This window comes from Rhinolophus hipposideros (assembly GCF_964194185.1).
Source record: "Rhinolophus hipposideros genome assembly, chromosome: 9".
Classification (NCBI taxonomy): Eukaryota; Metazoa; Chordata; class Mammalia; order Chiroptera; family Rhinolophidae; genus Rhinolophus; species Rhinolophus hipposideros.
The window spans coordinates 74,195,261-74,215,921 of NC_138055.1; the positions used below are offsets into that span (position 1 = coordinate 74,195,261).

At 38.1% G+C, this 20,661-nt stretch overlaps 1 protein-coding gene across 1 annotated transcript in view; it reads right to left on the minus strand.

The window, feature by feature from the left end:
* Positions 1-11,920, minus strand: part of LOC308501931 (uncharacterized protein) — a gene marked incomplete at both ends in the record, with an annotated part of 29,351 nt that extends 17,431 nt beyond the window's left edge. The window contains one exon of the mRNA XM_081058990.1: positions 11,813-11,920. Within this exon, the coding sequence (XP_080915116.1) occupies positions 11,813-11,920 (108 nt within the window). The remainder of the gene's footprint in view (positions 1-11,812) is intronic.
* Between the last annotated feature and the right edge of the window lie 8,741 nt (positions 11,921-20,661).

Below are 20,661 nucleotides of genomic sequence, written 5' to 3' on the forward strand. Positions count from 1 at the left end.
CTTTCCCATAGTTAGTAGATCAGTAGTAGGGCCAAGATTAGAACATTCCCAGTTTGGTATTCCTTGCATAGCCTCACACTCACTGCCCCAAGGTTGGACAAAAGATACTTGGTACACTTTTTCCATTGAATAGAGCTCTTGTGTTTGGGCTATCCCAACAAAGCAGGTCGGGAAAATTTCCAGGAAAGTTAGCATCTCAAAATAGCAGCAGGTCACTGCAGCTTTGTTCCTAACTCTGCAAGACTGAAAGAAATTCTAATTATACAACTGGCACTGGACAAACAGTTCCTCTCAACAAACATCTGAGTGCTTGCTATGCGCCTAGTTCTGTGTTATACTCTAGGAATACAAAGTAGACCCCAAACAGTCCTTATCCTTAAGAAACTAATAGTCTAATGGAAGAAACAAACCTGTAAGGAGGTAATTTCAGTAGCATTACACAGCCCAAACCAATGCCTAGGAAAATGCATACCAATGTTTAAAAAAATCATTATTTGTTAAAATTTTGTTATGTTTAGGGTGTTATGGTCAAGCACAAATACCCAAATCCTACTTCAACACCCCTCAAGAAGTTACTATAGCATTATTTGTTAAAATTTTTAAAAATTTGTTAAAATTTGTAAAATGCAAAAGAAATAATGGAAAAGTAAAGCAAACTTGACATTTTGACTCCTCACCGGAAGAGGAATATGATATACTAAACTACAGTTTTAGAGGATCAACCATTTTTCGAATCTAATTGGATTTAAATGACCTAAGTCCAAAGCACCATCTAGCACTCAAACCCACATTTTAGATGTTATTCTGGTCACTTGGAACAAAAATTAGTGTGAAATTGAGATGAGCTAGCTGATCAGACCTCTGACATTCTGGGTTAGCCCCAGTCTTACTGCTCTGATGGCCTGGAAAAAAGTGAATCAGAGAGAGCACCTACCTTTGATATTTAACACTTGGAAATCCCACCCACTATCAAATATTACCTAATCAGTGACTTTATTTTTTTAAAAGATTTTTATTAAAATATAGCTAACATAAAATCTTATATTACTTTTACGTGTACAAACAGTTATTCAACATTTTGTATACTTAAAGAAGTGATCACCATTAAGTCCAACAAACGTCTGACATAGTACTATGCTATCACAATATTATTGACTATATTCCCCATGCTGCACATTACATCCTCATGACTTATTTGTTTTATACCTTGAAATTTGTACCTCTTAATTTCTCTTCACCTTTTCCCTGCATTTTCTAATTTTTCAATTACAATTGACATTCGATATTATCTTATATTAATTTCAGGGGTACAACATAGTGGTCAGACATTTATATAATTTAAGAAGTGATCCTCTTGACTAGTCTAGTACCCACCTGACACCATACATAGTTATTACCATATTATTGACTATATCCTTTATGCTTCACTTTATATCCCTGTGACTATTTTGTAACTACAAATTTGTACTGCTTAATCCCTTTACCTGTTTCACCCTGTCCCCCAAACCCCCTCTCATCTATTACCCCCATAAATCTAGCACACACCTGACACCGTACATAGTTATTACAACATTATTGACTATATTCCTTATGCTATACCCTACATCTCCATGACTACTTTGTAACAATCAATTTGTACTTAATCCCTTTCTCTTTTTCACCCACCTGGGTGAACCCCTCCCACCTGGCAACCATCAAAATATTCGCTGTATCTATGAGTTTGTTTCTGTTTTGTTTGTTTGTTTATTTTGTTCTTTAGATTCCATATATAAATGAAATCACATTGCATCGGTTTTTCTCTGACATACTTCACTCAGCCCAATACCCTTCAGATCCATCCATACCACTGCTGATGGTGAGAATGCATTCCCTTCCATAGGAAAGCAATACTCCATTGTATATATGTACCACCTCCTCTTTATCCATTCACCATTGACGGATACCCAGGCTGCCGCCACTTCTTGGCCAATGTAAACAACGCTGTAATGAACATATGGATATACATATTCCCTCGAAGTAGCATTTTGGGTTTCTTTGGATTATTACCCAGAGGTGGGATTATTGGGTTCTTCTTTGTCAATTGTTATAGACTTTGTTTTAAAGCCTATTTTGTCTGGTATAAGCATTGCTACCATAGCTTTTTTGTTTGTTTCCATTTTCATGAAATATGTATTTTCCCATTCCTTTACTTTCAGTCTGTGTGTGTCTTTTGATCTGAAGTGAGTCTCTTGCAGGCCCTATGTCTATTGATTGGAGCATTTAGTCCATTTACATTTAAAGTATTTTTTGATAGATATGTAGTTATTGCCATTTTATTATTAACATTTTTTATCTTTATTTATTTATTTTTGGTCTTAAAGTCACTCTAACATTTTTTGTAATACTGGTTTGGTGGTGAGGAGCTCCTTTAGCTTTTCCTTGTCTGGGAAGCTCTTTATCTGTCCTTCAGTTCTTTGCTGGGTAGAGTAATCTTGGTTGTACGTCCTTGCTTTTCATCACTTTCAATATTTTGTGCCAATCCCTTTTGGCTTGCAAAGTTGCTGTTGAGAAATCAGCTGACAGTCTTATGGTAGCTCCTTTGTAGGTAGCTAACTGCTTTCCTCTTGCTTCTCTTAAGATTCTTTCTTTGCCTTTAACCTTTGGCATTTTAATTATGATGTGTCTTGGTGTGGGCCTATTTGGGTTCATCTTGTTTGGGACTTTGTGCTTCCTGGGTTTGTGTATTTATTTTCTTTGCCAGCTTAGGAAAGTTTTCCACCATTATTTCTTAAAATAGAATTTCAATTCCATACTCTCTCTCTTCGTCTTCTTCTGGTACCCCTATAATGCAAATACTGTTATGCTTGAGGTTGTCCCATAGGCCCCTTAAATTTTCCTCATTTTGGGGGATTTGTTTTTCTTTATGCTGTTCTAATTGGGTGTTTTCTGCTACCTTATCTTCTAAATTGCTGATTTGATCCTCTGCTTCATCTAGTGGTACTATTGATTCCATCTACTGTATTCTTCATTTCAGTTATTGAATTCTTTATTTCTGACCTAACCTTGTTTATATTTTCTATCTCCATTTTTATGTTTCCTATGTCTTTGTTGAAGTTCTCCCTGTGATGATTGAGCACCCTTATAACAAGTGTCTGGAACTCTGTGTCTGGTAAATTGCTTGTCTCCACTTTGTTTAGCTTTTTGTTCTGGAGCTTTGTTTTGTTCTTTTATTTAGGAAATGTATCTTTATCTCCTTATTTTGGCTGCCTTCCTGTATTTGTTTCTATGTAGAACTGCTATGCCTCCTGGTCTTAGTAAAGTGGCCTTATGTAGTAGGTGTCCTGTGGGACCCAGTGGTGCAGTTTCCCTGGTCACCAGAGCTGGGTGCTCCGGGTGTATCCTCTGTGTGCGTTGTGTGCCCTCTTGTTGTAGTTGAGACTTGATTGCTGTTTGCACATTAATGGGAGGGATTGATCCTTACACTGATTGGTTGTGAGGACTGGCTGTGATTACAGTGGAGGAATTGTTCTGCAGGGGCTGACCCTACAGAGCAGTGTTTGCTCCAGCAGGGCTCTGGTGCCTGCCCAGTCTGCCCTTTGGGTGCGTCGTCCTTGGAGGGGGCCGGGGTATTCTCTGGCCCAGTCCGAAGCTGGGTTGTGGTCCTCCTAGGATGGTACCTGCTGCAGGCCAAGTTCAGCTGCAGTCTGTGCCTTTGCCTGGGACTACCTAGCATGAGCCCCAAAGCAATCACCAGATAGCCACCACCTGTACTGTGCTTGGAAGTGCCTTGAGATGCCAAGCTGCAAACAAAGCAGCTGCTACTAATGCCAGGCTTAGGGCTGCTTAGCCAGAGATATGGCACATGCTGAAGCCAGATGCTGCTTGTTTGGGTTTTGTGAACCTTTGTGAGATTTTAGGAAAGTTGGCAGCATGAGCCAAGTCAGGCCGTTTATGTTGAAAACCCACTGGAAGCGGCTTGGGTGTGCAGGAAAGTTGAGTTGGGCGTGGTCTTAGGGCATCACTAGGGTGGGGCAAAGGAAAGGTGATAACCAATTTGATAGAGACTCAGATATGGCGTCTGCCTGCATCTGCACACAGGGAGCAGGAAGGGCTCAACACAGAAACAATGGCTTCTACCAGCTCCTCCATCCAGGAGAAAGCTGTCCCTCCAGCCTTCATTCTGAAGCTAGACAATTTGATTTCTCCCTGTATGTCCCTGATGCCTGTTGAGCCACTCTACCAGCACTGGAGCTCAGAGTGGGTGAGTCCATCAGCGGGTAAGTTGTGCATGGGCCCCTTAAGAGAAATGCTTGGAAGTGCAGCCACCCTCTATCTCTCTCAGCCACAATGGTTTCTGCTGGTTTTCACAACCAGAAGTTATGGGGACTTCTCTCCCTGGCAATGAAATCCTGGGCTGGGTAGGTGCTGGGGCCTCTCACTCCTCAGGGGGAGGGACATCCAGAGCCAGATATTTCTCCCAATTTTTAATGGTCACACACAGGTGTGGGACCAGCCCTTTCCATGTCTCTGACCCTTTTACCAGTCTCGAGGTGGCTTCTTCTGTACGTCTGTAGTTGTAGGACTTTAGTTCAGCTAGACTTCAGACGGTTCTCAATAATGGTTGTTCTGTGGTTTCATTGTAACTAGTGTGGTCCTGAGAGGAGGTGAGCACAGCATTTACCTATTCTTCCATCTTGATTGGAAATCTCCCTAATCAGTGACCTTAAATCTAATCAACCCCTCCTTTCTATCTGGATAGTTTGGTGCCCTTGCCTAAGGCATTATTTCCTCCCTAGAATGTTCTTTTCCCTTCCTGCCAGAACATCTCCTTGAAAACTCCACTTAAATTTTATTTACAAAAACCTTTCTTTTTTAATGTTAGCAGATTGGAATTAATCCTTTTCATTATACCCAATCACCTCTTATGTTTATACACATATAAACACCTAAGATGCTTAGACTTAGTTTCCTCTCCCAAGTCAACAGAAGAGGTGAAAATTTCAACAGAACTGACCATACACAAAGAGCTTTAAATATTTTAAAATATTTTAGATGAGTCATGAGAAGCAACACAAACATTTTGAATGATTATACCTCTACAATTTTACTGTGAACCCAATTTTATTTTTGAAACTCTTGCTCAGTTAACCTTGGCATTACACAAGAAACAGTCTGACATAATCTGATGGTTATCTCATAAGGAAGTGCAGCTACATACAGTGAAAAGCAACAACATGGCAACTTTGGTTCACAAAGTTTTGCTTTTAATTTTGTATTTCCATAAACCTGATCTAAGCAATCCATAATATAAGCTGTTAATTTTTAAAATTTGTCAATTTGGAATGATACTGGGCTCATAAATTTGTATCTGTCAAATCTCAATGGTTCCAAAAGAAAACAAAAAAAAAACAAACAAACCACAAGCAAACAAAAAAACCACAAACAAAAATTTTTACACTCCCATGGAAATAAGTACTCAATTAGCTTGTTTTTCAGATTACAGTCTGCAGGAGGGTTAATCATTTGATTTAGATAAACAATTCAACTGAACACACATTGATTGTGTGCCTACTATGTGTGGCAGGCCCTATGCCAGGTGCTGGGAATACAAAGATGAAGAATTTACAGTGTGTAAAGGTAGATAGATTAGACAGCTATCATAATATATTGGCATGTGCTATGGGAGCAGTAGGAGCATAGAAAGGCAGAACAAGGAGGCATAATTCTTCCTGGGTGAAAGGGAGAGCAATGTTGGAGAAAAGCAAATATTGACATCATTGCCACTCTAACATGGCATCCAATTTCAGCTTCCCCCACAGGGCTTCTTGACATTCTGATTTTATACCCCAATCCAGCTGCTTCTTCCATTCCCTTCACTAACTATTCCAACAATCACCATCCTTTAGGTAACTCAACCCTTCTCTTATGTTTTATCTTCTTTTCCTTGTTCTCTTCCCTTCCAGCAAAGTACCAGAGAAAATGGTTTTTCTCACATGAACTACCTGAACTACCTGCTCTTCTTCTCCCCTAACCCAAGTATTTCAAATGATATATGCTTTTCTGAGTAAATGCGTGTATTCTCCCATGATGCCCAGCACAAAGCAGTGGCTGAGTTACAACTTGTTGCTTTTATTAAAACAGTATACTGTGGCTATTGGTATATAGGTTATTGGTTATCAAAGCTGGCTGATTACCAGAATTTTCTGCAAAACTAAAAAATATATGAAATCTTATTCAAGAAAATTACATTTGTGTTTGTCCTTTGACCCAGCAATCTTACTTCTAGGAATCAACTCTGAAGACTTGTTGATTTAATAAAATATGACACCTCTATTTTAATTATCATGCAGCTATCAAAAGAATAAGAAAAAATCTCTGTGATATATAGCTAAGTGAAAAAATATCATGGTGCATATATTTTGTTTTTGCTAAAAGGAACACTGGTATTATAAACAAGGAACTGAAATAATTGTTATCTATAGGGTGATTTTGGAATGAAATGGAGGGGGAAGGGAAAGATTTGACACTTAGAAACCTAAGTATGCTTTTTTATTTAATTTAGTTTTAGAATCATATAAATATTTTTATATTAAAAAACACAGGATTAATTTAAAAAGAAAAAACCTCTAAAAAAAGATGTAAATAAACCTTAACTGTATATCAAATTGCTAACATAATCACATAGACAAAAAAAATTTGTTTTTAGTGAAATTTGAATTTAATACTCTGTGCCTCCTTAGTGAGATATAATCTAAGGACTGAAAGAACAATAAGAACACTTAAATATCACTTATTGATTTTATTGTTAGTAGTAATGTCATTATTATAATTGTTTAATACTTGCATATTTTGGGGAAAAATAAGTGTTTCAGGAACAATATTTCGTGTAAGAAAAGGACACATGAAATGAAATCAAAGAAGTTAAGAAAAAAATTAAGAAGTTAAGAAGTTAAAAAAAATCCTGTAATGTTAAATTTGAATGGGAAATATTTTTTTTTGTTTGTCATTTGCCAAACTGTTTATTTCAACAAGATAAAAGTTTATTACCATTTTCAGATCTAAAGTGTAAAGAAAGTTTATGCTTAGTCCCAACCATTCTCTTCATTTTATTTATTTTTTTATTATTATTTTTTTATTAGTTTCAGGTGCACAACACAAAGCAATACTTAGACGTTTATCATTTATATCCCTCACACTGTGTGAACGTCCCTCCCCCCATCCACTATCCCTCTGACATCGCACAGAGCCATTACATTTCCACTGTCTCTATTCCTAATGCTTCTTGTAAGTATATACATACATATATATACATATATATAAAATTATAGTTGGCATTGAATGGAAAATATTGATATGCACTCTATCTATATATCTATCATCTATCTATCTAATGTATATATAATATATATGATATATATAATATATATTATATACATATTTTATGTATATATCTTTACTGAAAAGGTCTAGAAGTAATGACAACTTTATAGTGCCCAGATATTGTTTATTTATTCAATTCTCTGAAAGAAACCAGGTTTACTTAAAGAAATGGCTTATGTCAAGTCTGAGACAGGTAAAAATTGAGCTTGCAATATCTTGAGGCAGAAAGCTAGAAAATCCTCAAACATTGGAGATGATTTGAAGCAGCTTCCATACCAAGTTTGGAAGAAGTTAACCATCTGAGGAGAATAACCAAATGATTAGAAAACATTGAATGAAATAAATACATGAGTTCATGGCTTCCATTAATGAAATTTGTAAGAAATTAAGCACCCCCCCTAAATAAGTAAATTATCATAAAATGTAGAATAAATAAATCAATAAATAAATCCATGAGTTCTGAGGAGAGAGGAGAGAGAGAGAGAGAGAGAGAGAGAGAGAGAGAGAGAGAGAGAGAGAGAAAGAGAGAGAAACTCATTTGCCACCTTTGGAGGTGACACAGCAACACCTTACTCTGGAAATAGGTAAGAAACTATTTATGTCTTTTGAAACCAATTAATATATGACAGGTATCTCTCTCTCTCTCTCCGTCTCTCTTTCTCTCTTTTAACAAAAGAATGAGAGCTTATTAATATGGAAGAAATAATACAATGAGAAAAATCACCATTTGGAAACTTTAATGCAATTATTGATTCAGGGAAGGATAATCAATAGAAGCCAAAATTATTAGGTAAGAAGATGGGGCAAAGCATATTTGCATAGTGTGTCCAAGTATCGCCACAGATTACTTGTTATTTGCAAAGGGAAAAACAAACCTTACTTTTGCAGTGTAGACACCTGATCACTTAAGATAACTATCAAACTTAGTGTCACTAACAGACAAGCTGAATTATGTGGCTCCGAGTGTGTGGCCACAGGATTAGCGTGTCAGTGTGAAGTATTTGTGCCCCAAATTTTTAAACTAAAGTTAATCAAGTTTTAGATCCCATTCCCAGTTCAGGAAAAAGAATAAAAAAGAACAAGTTTAATGACACCAGAAGGAAGGTCAAATTGCCAAAAGACCATTTTTGTATGTAGCTAGCAAAAGGGTTTGAGCAGAGAAGCCTGAAGGATCTTTGCATTTAGAAGGTAGATAGGCAGGGCTGTGTCCCTCAGCTATTATTAAAAGCTGTATTCCTTTACAAGCATAATATGCTGCTGCTGGTCTGGGCATTTTATCCAAACACAAAGGAATATTTTTTTGTTTTACAGAACAATTCCAATTTCAGCGTGAGGAAGCAATTCAAATTTCAGAAACATTGAATTCTACCTGGAATGGAAGACCTTTCTCTAGATAAAAGAACTGTTCTTATCTAAATTCAGGCATTTCGATTGCTTGGTTCCACTGATCCCTTTTTGCTGCTTGCTATATTAAGTTCTTATTGAATGTGCACTTGCCTTCTTTGCAATGATGGCAAATTAATCCCTAACATTGATTTTTAAAATGTTGTTTAGACTTCTAACTGGATCATTTCTTGTTGATGCTGTTATCCTGCTATGACATCTGGACTTAGTGAATGGCACTGAAAATCATCTCTTTCCAATTAGATTTAAGCTTAGGTGAAATAGCAGAGAAATGTGTGATTCATTTCTTCCCCACAGAACGGAGAGAGCTTAGATTAAGGGATCGCCTTGATTTGCAGGGGAGAGAGTGAGGGAGATGGCAGAGCAGCTACATTATGTTTTTGAAAGGAGAAAATTCAGGCTGACCCTTTTGGAGCTGCCAGGCAGCATAGCTTCTTAGTAGAACTGTCCTATTTTTGCCATTGGCAACTCCACCCTTGCCACTCCCAGAAACAACCTCTAGTTTCCCCTCTTTTTGAACTATGCCATTTTCTTCCCCTACCAGTCTGCACCTATCATTACTGTTTAATAATAATTAAATAAAATTCCCTGTATAGTTTGGAGGAATCAATGTATTTTATAGTCTTGCTACATTTCTGTTAAATCTTAGGTAATATTTTTGTCTCGTATATGTGAGTGTAAGAACTAGATCACTGGTAGAAAAATAGTTACTTTACTGTATATATGGAGAGAACGCTTTATAGTTTTACAATAATGCACTGTCATAGGCTAAGCTAATAGCTCTCAGTGTGTAATTTCTAGACTTGCAACATAAGCATCATCTGGCAACTGGTTAAAATTGCAAAATTTTGGGCCCGAACTCAGACTTGCTAAATCAGAAACACTGGGGAGAGAGCCCAGGAATCTGTGTTTTCACAAACCCTCTAGGTGATTTCTTATGCATACTAAAATGTGGGAACCGGTTTAAGCCATGAGATTCCCTATGTTCCTTTATTAAGTCAGCAAACATGTAACACTTTCCGTGCACTATGATCCACAAAAAATATAACATCCTCTGTCCTGAGGATGGGTAGGGAGAACAGGTTTACACAAAAAGCTATAAGAAGCACTTATTATAATGTCCCCAACTTCTGGGTGTCCCCAGAGTAGGGTCTGTAGGTATGAGTGGGTGAACGATGTTAGCCAATGCCGACGAGGCTAACCTGACTCATGTATTTGTAGAAAAGAATAGCTCCTGCTGTGGCTGAGGACAAACAGTGAGTTTTCAGACTCTCTGAGTGTAAAAAGAAGACCCCATTCTATTTTATATTGAGGAAAACTAGCTGGTAAAGAGTATTGAGAAATGGTGGGAGAGATGATAGGAGAACTGGGATGATCTGGTTTGAAGGGAAAATTATGCCCTGTCTGTGAACACGGTATTATCTGTATATATACCTGTTGACTCAGCTGGTTAGAGTTCCATCACAAATTCAGTTCCCTACACAGACTGGACAAATTATTCCTGCTCTTGGGGGACAGTCTACATCCCACTTACAATAATCCAAGTCATCAAGTGAAATGGGGGGAAGGTTACGCGTTCATTGCTATTCCTGGGGAAATAACTGGAGGCTACTGAAGGTGAATGGAATTACCATCTGTGTAGGAGGTAGTAAGTAATAAATGGTAAATTTCTCAAATTATTTCCCAAAGCTATCATTGGTACAAAGAAGTGTTATTTTTTTTTCAGACAAATTTATTGTTAGGAAGAAAGAACATAATTTCTCAAGGAAATTATATTTAACTTAACGGTAATATAATTTTTAGGTTACATAACTTCTAAAATGTTTCATTTGGTAAAATTAGTTCATTTAAATATTCACATCAGCACGTAAAACATGTAGCTCTTTTTCTTTGCACATTAAACAGATCTTAGAGATATTAAAAAAATTTAGAGGTTAATCTCTTGCGTCCTTATAAGGAGGCAAAAATTAAATGCCTCACTTTTAAATATAGCAGACTGCATCCACTAACATTAGCTAAGGATGCCTCAATGTTTCCATGCAAAATGTTGTTTTTAACTCAGCTTCAGGAAAATGACTCAAGGTAAAACTTGAACGATACAGCTGTCAGCAGACTGTTCTATAAAGCGTCTCAGTTTAAAGTTATGATGATGGACAGTGTGGTGGTATATCCGTATGCCCGCTTTTTCCCTGCATCTAATATTTGAACAAATAGGGAAAGTTTATAGAGCACATAATAATAATAATGAAAGTCAATGGCAAAAACATACTTCTCCTACATGCTTTAAGGAAAACCCTCAAAGTGTTTTTTTAAAATCACTGTTAAAGAAATAAAAGGCAGGCTCTCCATACACACATAGATACTTCCACGTGCTGATGGCTGGGTTCTTGACCTTAGGCTACCTCCATGGAAATATGCAATGTTTTGTAATGCTATTTGTCAATTATCATTAAGAATGCTTTTCTAGTGAAGAGGTAAATAATTATATGGAAATCTGAACTTACAAAAATATTTTTTTAAAAACTGGTAATCTGCTGAGTAGAAAGACTTGACTTTCTGGTTTTTAAAACAACTAGCAAAAAGGATTTTGTTTTGTTTTTGTTTAAGGATCATAAGACCCTTACGAAGGATCATTTTGAAAGCTAATAAAGAGAATACTTTAGTCAACATATCAGTATCCTCCACTATGGGGTAGGAAGGAAACAGGGAAAATAAAACTTTTGATTAACCAATTTACCAGGTAATTAAATTAGCCTCTATGGAAACCAGGAATTGCAACCTCAAATGTCCCCAGGAGCCAGGCAGGTAACATGAATGATGCAGCAGTCTGTGTGTGTGAAGCATGGAGACAATCCTTGAACTGAAGAATCACACCCTGTTTAAAGGGAGTAGCAGTAATCGGCTTAGTCCATATAGTAATGACAGTCCAATATTTCCAGATCTTTTGATTGGTTTCTGTTTGCATGTCAATGGGAGGGATTGACCCCCAGGCTAATGGCTGTAGGGCCTGGCTGTGACTACAGTGGAGGAGCTGTTGTGTAGGGCTGACCATATGGAGCAGGTTCGCTTTAGCAAGAATCTGGTGCCTGCCCAGTGTGTCATCCACGGAAGCAGCTGGGTGGTGCTTCAGCTTGATCCGAAGCTGGCCATCGGGCATGCCAGGCCTGGACCCCCTGAGAGGGGCCTCACTGCAGGCCAATTCAGCCTCAGTCTGTGCCCTGCCCAGGGCCAGGTGGCATGAGCCACAAAGCAGTCCATCGATGACCACCACCCATGCTGGGCTTGGAGGTACCTCAAGAGGCTAAGCTGTGACCTGAGATTTGCTACCACTAAAGCTGGGCTTGGGGCTGCTCAGCAGGAATGTTGGGACACGCCAAAGCCAGCTGCTGCTTGTTTGGGTTTTGCGAACCTTTGAAAGATTTTAGGAAAGTCTGCAGTATGAGCCAAGACAGGCTGTTTGTATGGAAAAGCCACTGAAAGTGGCTGAAAGATATGTGGAGTAGAGTCTCAGGGAATGACAGGGTGGGGCAGACGATGTTAGCCAGGTTGATGGAAACTCAGATTTTGCGGCCACCTGCCGCCTGCATCAGCATACCAGGAGTGGGGAGGGCTCAACAAAGAAACAATGGACTACTCCATCAGCACCTGTGTCTGGGAGAAAGCCACCCTTCCAGCTCCCACTCTGAACCCAGACAACTTTGTTCCACCCCACTGCCACTCCACATGCCACAGCATTTCTTGGGGCTTTTTCCCAGCCCTAGAACTCAAAGTGAGGGAGCCCGTCAGCCAGTAAATTCATGTGTGGGTCCTTTAAGAGGAGGGCCTGGGACTGCAGCCTCCCTCCATTTCATTCAGCCACAATCTCTGCTTGTTTTCACAGCCAGAAATTATGCGTATGGGAATATCTTTCCTTGGCACTGGGTCCCTGGGCTGGGGGCCTGGTGTGGGGCTGGGGCCCTTTGCTTCTCCCAAGGGACATCCACAGCCAAGATAGCCCTTTTGATTTTCAATGGTCAGGTGTGCTTGTGGGACCAACCCATTCTGAGTGCCTGACCCTCCTACCATTCTCGAGGTGGCTTCTTCTGTATGTCCTTAGAGGTAGGACTTTGTTTCAGTTATGCATCAAGCTACTCTCAATGATGGTGGTTCTGTAGTTTCGTTGTAATGTTGATGCGGTCACGAGAGGAGGCAAGCACAGCATTTACCTACTCCACCATCTTGACTGGAAATCTCCCCTTCATTTAACTTCTAACACAACATGTATCATCAATACAAACAGGCAATCCTTGCCATGAACGCGTGATCTTGTTTTATAAATTAAAGAGATGTATGTTGAGGAAAAACTAAAGAATAGTGAGTTTTACTTTTTGTATTGATAGCTTAGAATTGTCATCATCTCAAGTGCATATTAAATGTGTTAGAGGGTATAACTTTTTAAAGTAAACTTTTAAAATTGGAGTATAAAGTCCATAAATCCTTAAATAGCTTAATAAATTTTTACAAAGTAAACACAAGGCTGTGTATTATTTTCAAAGGACCAAATTTTAAATCTTTTGGAAGGACTTGACAATGCATTTTACATGTTTGGTTATCTCTGAAAATAACATTATATTTAAATTATGCCTTTTTTGTTTTTTGGCCCTTGATCCTTTGGTTAAACTTTAGATAACTTATTTTTATAAAGCATTCATCACCTATAGTCTTTTTATTACACAGCTCTAAGGCTGTGTCTTAAGCAAATTCATCAGTCTTACTTGTAAGTTATTCATTGGAGGTACAAGGTGAACATTCTCTAACATGACACTTATTTTTTGAAAAGAAGGGACATTAGTCACAGTATCTAAAAGTGTATAAACATTGGTAAATACTTTTACCCTTTAAAATTTGTTCATTTTCACATAAACTTTTTTGCAGAAAACAGTAAGAGGAAGCACATTCAAAATTTTTTCATTATTAGAATCAAAGTCTATCATAGATTTACCTAAGCAATTTTACTACAAAGCACATACCTATAAACATATTATGTAATGTCTCTTGTCTGAATAGTTAAAGCAGGTCACATATTACATCAAAACAAAGATAAACACATGTGGTAACCTAGAAACATGATTAAAATTCTTTTATCTTACATAATCAAAGCATCATCTAAGTAGGTGAGCCAAAATGATTACATGTTAATCTATACATTCAGAAGAAAATTCAATGTCTGCTCATAGAGTGTTATGTTCCTGTGTCTACTAGAAATTTTTTTATTGATTATTTAGATGAGGTTAGAATATTATTGTAGAGTTTTCAAGCTGGTGCCCAAAGATACTCTAGATCTTCTCCAGAATGATGGTGCAAAGTAGGCTATGTATAATTATAAATGAGGGAGACAGCCCAAGTTTGGAATGTTTTCTTTCATTTTCACAAATATAATATGCATATTACAGAACCATAGGCCATTGAACCTGCAAATTGCTAATGAAAGTGAATCATGTTGTCTAAGCAAAAGATTCCAATAAAGTAGAATTTTGTCTACTAATTCAGAAAAAGTATGGTCCGTTGCACTGAAAAGGAAAATTCTTTACACTTGGTCTCAAGATAAGCCACTCTTAATGTTTTGTGTATGGTCATGTCATTAGCAGAGAGTTGGTAGTATCTATTGGTCCAGTCTTGCTTTTAAATATATAAATACTTGATGATTAGGTTCATTTCAATAGACACTATGTCAGGTACTGAGGATTTAAAGATGAACTCTCATGTTTAAGAAATTCAGTATCCAGCCAGAGAGACTGACACATAAACCCATAATCACAATATAATATTGTAAATGTTGAGTAGTAACCAAGCACAGAATTCTGTGGAAACCTGGAGGAACTATGTGGACCATGGTTTTCAGGAATGTATCTCAAAGTAGGGAATCCAGTTAGGGGACAATTGCAGTGCTTTTCACAAATGATGAGGGCCTGAATTGTGGCAACAGTTTTTGGGGTGGGCAGAAGAGGTTAAGTCAAGGGGCAGAAGGGGTTAAGTCAAGCAATATATAAGAGGAAAGATTTGATGATTGACTAGATAAGAGAAAGAATAGAGATAGAGACAGAGAGAGACAGAGACAGAGAGAGTGAGACTGAGACAGCAAGAGGCAGAGACAGAGAGCGGAGACACAGCGATAGAGACGATGGACAGATTTCTAGCTTAGATGAAGGTGCTACTAATTGAGATTGAGACTGGCAATATAGGAGAAGAGCCAGGTTTGGAAGAAAATATTGTATTGGTTGGGGCAAGGAGAGGTGGAAGTTGAAGTTAGGTATCTATTTTTGTAGTTAATATTCAACATGCAGTTTTATAAAATAATCTGAAAAATACTTAAAGGTAAAGTGTCTATATGGGAGAAGATATGCAAGACCCAATAAAGTAAGAGATAATAATGGGTTGCCATGGTGACACTCTGAACCTTACTATCACCCTGATCTTTCTACATCTAACATCTTAAATACTTCTATATTCTCTAATTCATCGTTGAATGCTACCACCACCTTTGCTTCAGCAAAGCCTTCTCTGTCAGTACAAGTGGTTACTGTGAAGCTGACCCTATTCTATTCCCCAAGAGGCTTTAGACAATCAGCACTTTGCATTCCCCTAACTCCCACGATTGGCTCAAAAATGATGTATGTTCCAAGCAAAGGCAATGCAATATACTCCCCCCCCCCCCCAATTCATGTGTGTGAAAGACTTCGCCTTTCTTTTGCTGGATGAGACTGGGGAAGCATATAGTAGCTGGTGGTCTCAGAATGGAGTCATCCAAAGGAAAAATGGAGAGACCACATCCTGATGCCAATATTTAGGCCCTGCATTCAGCTGCTGCTGAAGTCAAAGCTAAACCTGGACTCCTTGGTTATGTTATTGTTTTTTTGCTGTTGTTTAAAAGAATTTATGTTGGGGCTTGCTACAACTGAAAAAAAAATCTTACTTTATTCATAATTTATGTACTCCGTACATAATCATTGAGGAGGCACGACCTGTCAGGAATTGGGGAGGTGTTGTGGACATAGGAAAGAAGGATCAGAGGCAGGCCCTACCCTCATGAAGCTCACAGCTGACTGCAGGACTCCGATTAGTTTTTCCCGATGTTGACTTCATGCCTTCCTGGACTTCTGCCAGGACTTCCATTGACAGATACCTCTGATTCTGGACTTTGTTTGCCAGGTCTTCTAAAGTCTCTACCACTGAATAGGCAAAGAATTCATTCTCTTGTCTGGAGAGCTTTTTTAATTACAGACCATCAACAATATGGGCTATCTCGCTCTGGTTGGTCTCACTAGACTCTGGGTCTCAACTATTGCCTGTCTGACCGATACCACTGCTATCCTAGCTTTAGTATGTTACTTCTCATGCTTTACTTTATTTGTTGGTTTCTGATGTCACAAAACATAAAGATTAAATACTGTTAAAAAGTCAGATGGTAAGAAGGAAGGTGGGGACTGTTGTGAGCTAGGAAAAGTTAGGCGCATATTCATCATACATGTATTCTTTCATAGAAGCCCTTCAGAGTCATTTTGGTGGAAAAGTGAATATAAGTGATCATAAATCGACATTGACTGACCACATAATTGTCCTCTCTCCTTCCTTCCCTCCTCATCTCTCTCTCTCTCTCTCCTCCCCTCCCTCCCTTCAAAATATATTTATTAAACCAATTCTTGGTACTGCTCTGGGACTTGAAGTACAGATTCAAACCTGCAAAATCCTTGTCTTTATGAAAGTTGCCTTCTGTTGGAACAAGGCATTGAATTCAGAGATTTGACATGTAATTCCGTTTGAAGTATACAATAATTCATTTTTACGAATAAGGAAATGGAGACTAAGGGGTATGAGTACGTGATTTGTCCAAGATCAGAGCAAAGGCAGAGACAGGATTCTAACCCCGGTGTTTCTGACTCTAAAGCCCATGTGTACAGCAGAAGAAATCAAGCTAAGCACTTCACTTGTGTGAAGAAAAATAGAGCAAGTTCCATGGGAGACAGTGATGGCGCCAGAGAAGTTTTAGCTCTAGAGGTAGAGCCGGGATCTGAATTAGGTCATGTGGAAACCTCAGCTTTGCAGGCAGAGGGAATATCATGTACAGCAGGGGCTTTCTGAATGCATCTGAGGCTCTCAAGGAGGGCCGTGCAAGGAAAGGGGAGGGTGGCAGGAGAGGAGGTCACAGGATAAGGCCAGAGCAGTGGCCTTATGATGAAGAAACACTGCATGGACCACAGGAAGGACTCTGGCTTTAATGGTACTCGTTACTCTGATCCAGCTCTAAAAGTGCTAGCTCTTTCTGTTCAAGGTTCAGAGGGTTGAGAAAGAATGAATCAGAGATAGACTTTGAGAGCTCAGGGAGTGTGTGAAGCAGTGGAGATAACAATGGTCAGGCTTTGGCCCAGCTCATATCCCACAGTGGAACCACACCCTACTTGGATTTCATTTCTATCTTTGAACTGGAGTAGGAGCAAATGGGAGGGGAGGGTCAAACTGCATCCCTGGAAGAATTCTGTTCTGATCTTTCTATTCTGCCTGGGCAGAGAAAAAGGAAGATCGGCATATGTGGGTGTGAGATCAGAGCAGAATTATGCAGCTGATACTCTGTTTAAAAGGAATTCCAGTGTTCACCCCCGCTCCAAAATATCACTGGGTATTTCTGCCAACACAAAAAATTGACACTGCAATGTTATGCTGATTCACTCTTCACTTTATCAGGATGTACATTTGTATAACTCTTTATAACTCAAAGATATAAAGGAAGTCAAACAGAAGACCCTATATAATGTGATCTCTAAACTTGTCCTTATCTTATAGTTTAGAGTAAATCTCTCTGAAAGTATTGGCTAACTTTTACTGCTTGGGTAAATCTTCACTATTTGCTTTAAATGGTAGGCCTAAGAGAGATTTTCTTTTGTCTACACTTTCTCTGTTGAATGGGAATTCGTTCCATAGTAGAAAAAAGAATCTTTCTTAAAATAACAAAGACATAAACATCCCATATGAAAAACATTTGACATAAGAATTGGATGAAAGTAAATGACAGTACTCACCTTTGGGGTTGGCAGAACAGAAGAGTAGAATAGAATAAAATAGAATCAAGTATTGTGAGAGCTTAGATATTCTTTAAATCATCTCTGATTTTTTGTTTTACATGAGACAATTAAGTTTGGAGAAGTTAAACTTAAGTTTGAAGTTTGTTTTCCAAACTTTAAGTAACCTGTTCTCTCTGTTTTAACTTTTAGTTATTCCTGGGCTTATGAAAGGTAGTCATTTTATTATGATTGTATTTTTGTAGATGACCATGAATATTATGGTGAAGAATGCCTCCATAGGGTTGGTGATAATATTTTGGGGAGAATTTGCTATTTCTCTTATATACAAGGTATGACAATTAATTTTGTGAACACATCCTAGAAAAGTGCTACATACCTCATTGCTGAATATCACTATGGTCACCTTCGAAGTACTCACCTTGGGAAGCTATGCACTGATGCCAACAACTAGTCCACTCTTCAAAGCAATTTTGGAAATCTTTTCTGGAATGGCCATCAGAGCTGTCATCGTATTACCCTTGATGTCCTGAATGTCATCAAAATGTCTTCCTTCCAATATTTCCTTATCTTCGGGTAAAGAAAGAAATCATTGGGGGCCAGATAAGGTGAGTAGGGAGAATGTTTCAATACAGTTATTTGTTTACTGGCTAAAAACTCCCTCACAGACAGTGCTGTGTGAGCTGGTGCATTGTCATAATGCAAGAGCCATGAATTGTTGGCGAAAAATTCAGATAGTCTAACTTTTTCACGCAGCCTTTTCAGCACTTCCAAATAGTAAACTTGGTTAACTGTCTATTTGGTACAAATTCGTAATGAGTAATCCCTCTGATATCAAAAAAAGGTTAGCAATATCATTGCAACAAGTTTGCAAACTTAGTTGTCAAACCTCTGTATCGCTATCTCTATATTTATATCTATATCTATGTCTGTGTCTATACGTATTTTTTAAACTATAACCCACAGGAAAAAAATGCATTTTATGTTGGGATGCAGAACACAAACACACAACTAAAGCAAAAAGTTTTTTTTCTTCTTTTTGCTCATCTTCTCTACTCTTCACTTCTTTATTCTTCATTTTATTATTTTCGGTTTAAGAATTCTAGACCCAACCCACTGAAATAATTTCATAATCCATTTATGGGTCTCAACTCAAGTAGAAAAGAAAGTATAATTTTGAAAAAGAAAATTGGCTAATGGTGAAAATCTATAATTGCTATAAAAGGAAGCTGGGGATTATTTTGGGATCACATTCCTAGGCTTTGGTGGTTGCTGCCCTAGAATCAACCCATTCTCTACTCCTAGGCAATGGCCATGAGATTGTTTTCAAATAGCATTTGTTATCTCCTTATCTCTTTATTCTTGATGTCACTAATTAGCTGAATTGATCTTGAATAACCAGAAAGAGTAGTCACAAGTTCTTGAAACACTTGCTGACTTACTCTAAGAACTTGCTGTATACTCTAAGCTTTAAGTATATGCTCATAGCTTTCAATAGGCGAGGGAAGTTAAAAGAGAGCAAAGTTCATTACTGCATTCACACAGTAATGCTCATAACAGGCAAGCTCAATTATGAACCCAAAGTTCACCTAGAACTTTCAACAAGATGAAGATGTTGTTGTCCAATACATTAAAATCATGTGAATCCTATAGAAGTTAATGATTTTGGATGGATCTAGACCATAAATCTCCATAAATCTCTCATAATACATACTATCAATTTCCTATTCTTTTTTATTCATTAGATAAAAGCACTGTGTTGAAAACTCACTGTAGGGGAGAGTTTTTTTTTTCCAACTCAATATTCATGAACTCTTCCTTTGGTAAAATATTAACTTCTGTTTCCTCTTGGTATCATCTCCCTATCTCCTCTAAGTTCCGGCAGTATAAGTCATGATGTTAGGGACCCATTTTCAGCACTGTTAGCGGGATTTTGCAGTACTCCACCCCATGCACTTCCAACACTGCTCATTGTGCTTGAACCCCAAAGCATATTCAACCTCACTCTAAACTTCAGGACCAATATTAAAGAGAAATAACAGTAACCTAAAGAATTCTGTGATGCAGCATTATGAGTTTTGCTCCTATATTGTTTACTGACTTTGTGCCTTAGTTCTAATAATGAGCCATCCACCTTCATACCTGGGGCCTGAGTCGCTGCGTGTAATTTGTCCTTGAAAATCTGATGCTTTACCTGACTCTCGCTTGGTCTTAGAGACTTAAATTATGACTGTATGACTGTCTTCACTGGTACTGCTGTCAGCTTTTCTGAAAGCTCCTGGAGGATTGGATAATAGTCATTCAGCATCTCATGGTTAGGAGTGTTCCCATTTCCTTGTAAAAGCCACCTGAGGGATTATTTTCCTGGGCTACCCCCTGTTGTTTGTTGTAATGTTTCAGATAATGAGTATTGTTCTCTCACTGGGCCTTCTCCCAGCATCTGTGGCTGAGTTGGTTCCAAATGTCTGCCCCACTCCCATGGATGAGTCTGTTATCAGAACTGAGCCCCTCCTTTATTTCCCTGCTGTTAACTGGACTACATCTGGTGGATTCTCAAGATACATGAAACTTACTTTTTGTTATTTTCCACCAAGTCCAGTGTAGTATCTTACTCAGGAAACAGTTGTTGAATAAGCACGTCCAGTTGAAAATTAGTATCATTTGTCACAGTTATTTTGTTGGAAGGGTCAGATTGACTCACAAAAAGAAAACTTGTATTTTGATAACTGTTTTTTTTTTTTAAAGATTTTATTGGGGAAGGGGAACAGGACTTTATTGGGGAACAGTGTACACTTCCAGGACTTTTGTCCAAGTCAAGTTGTTGTCCTTTCAATCTTAGTTGTGG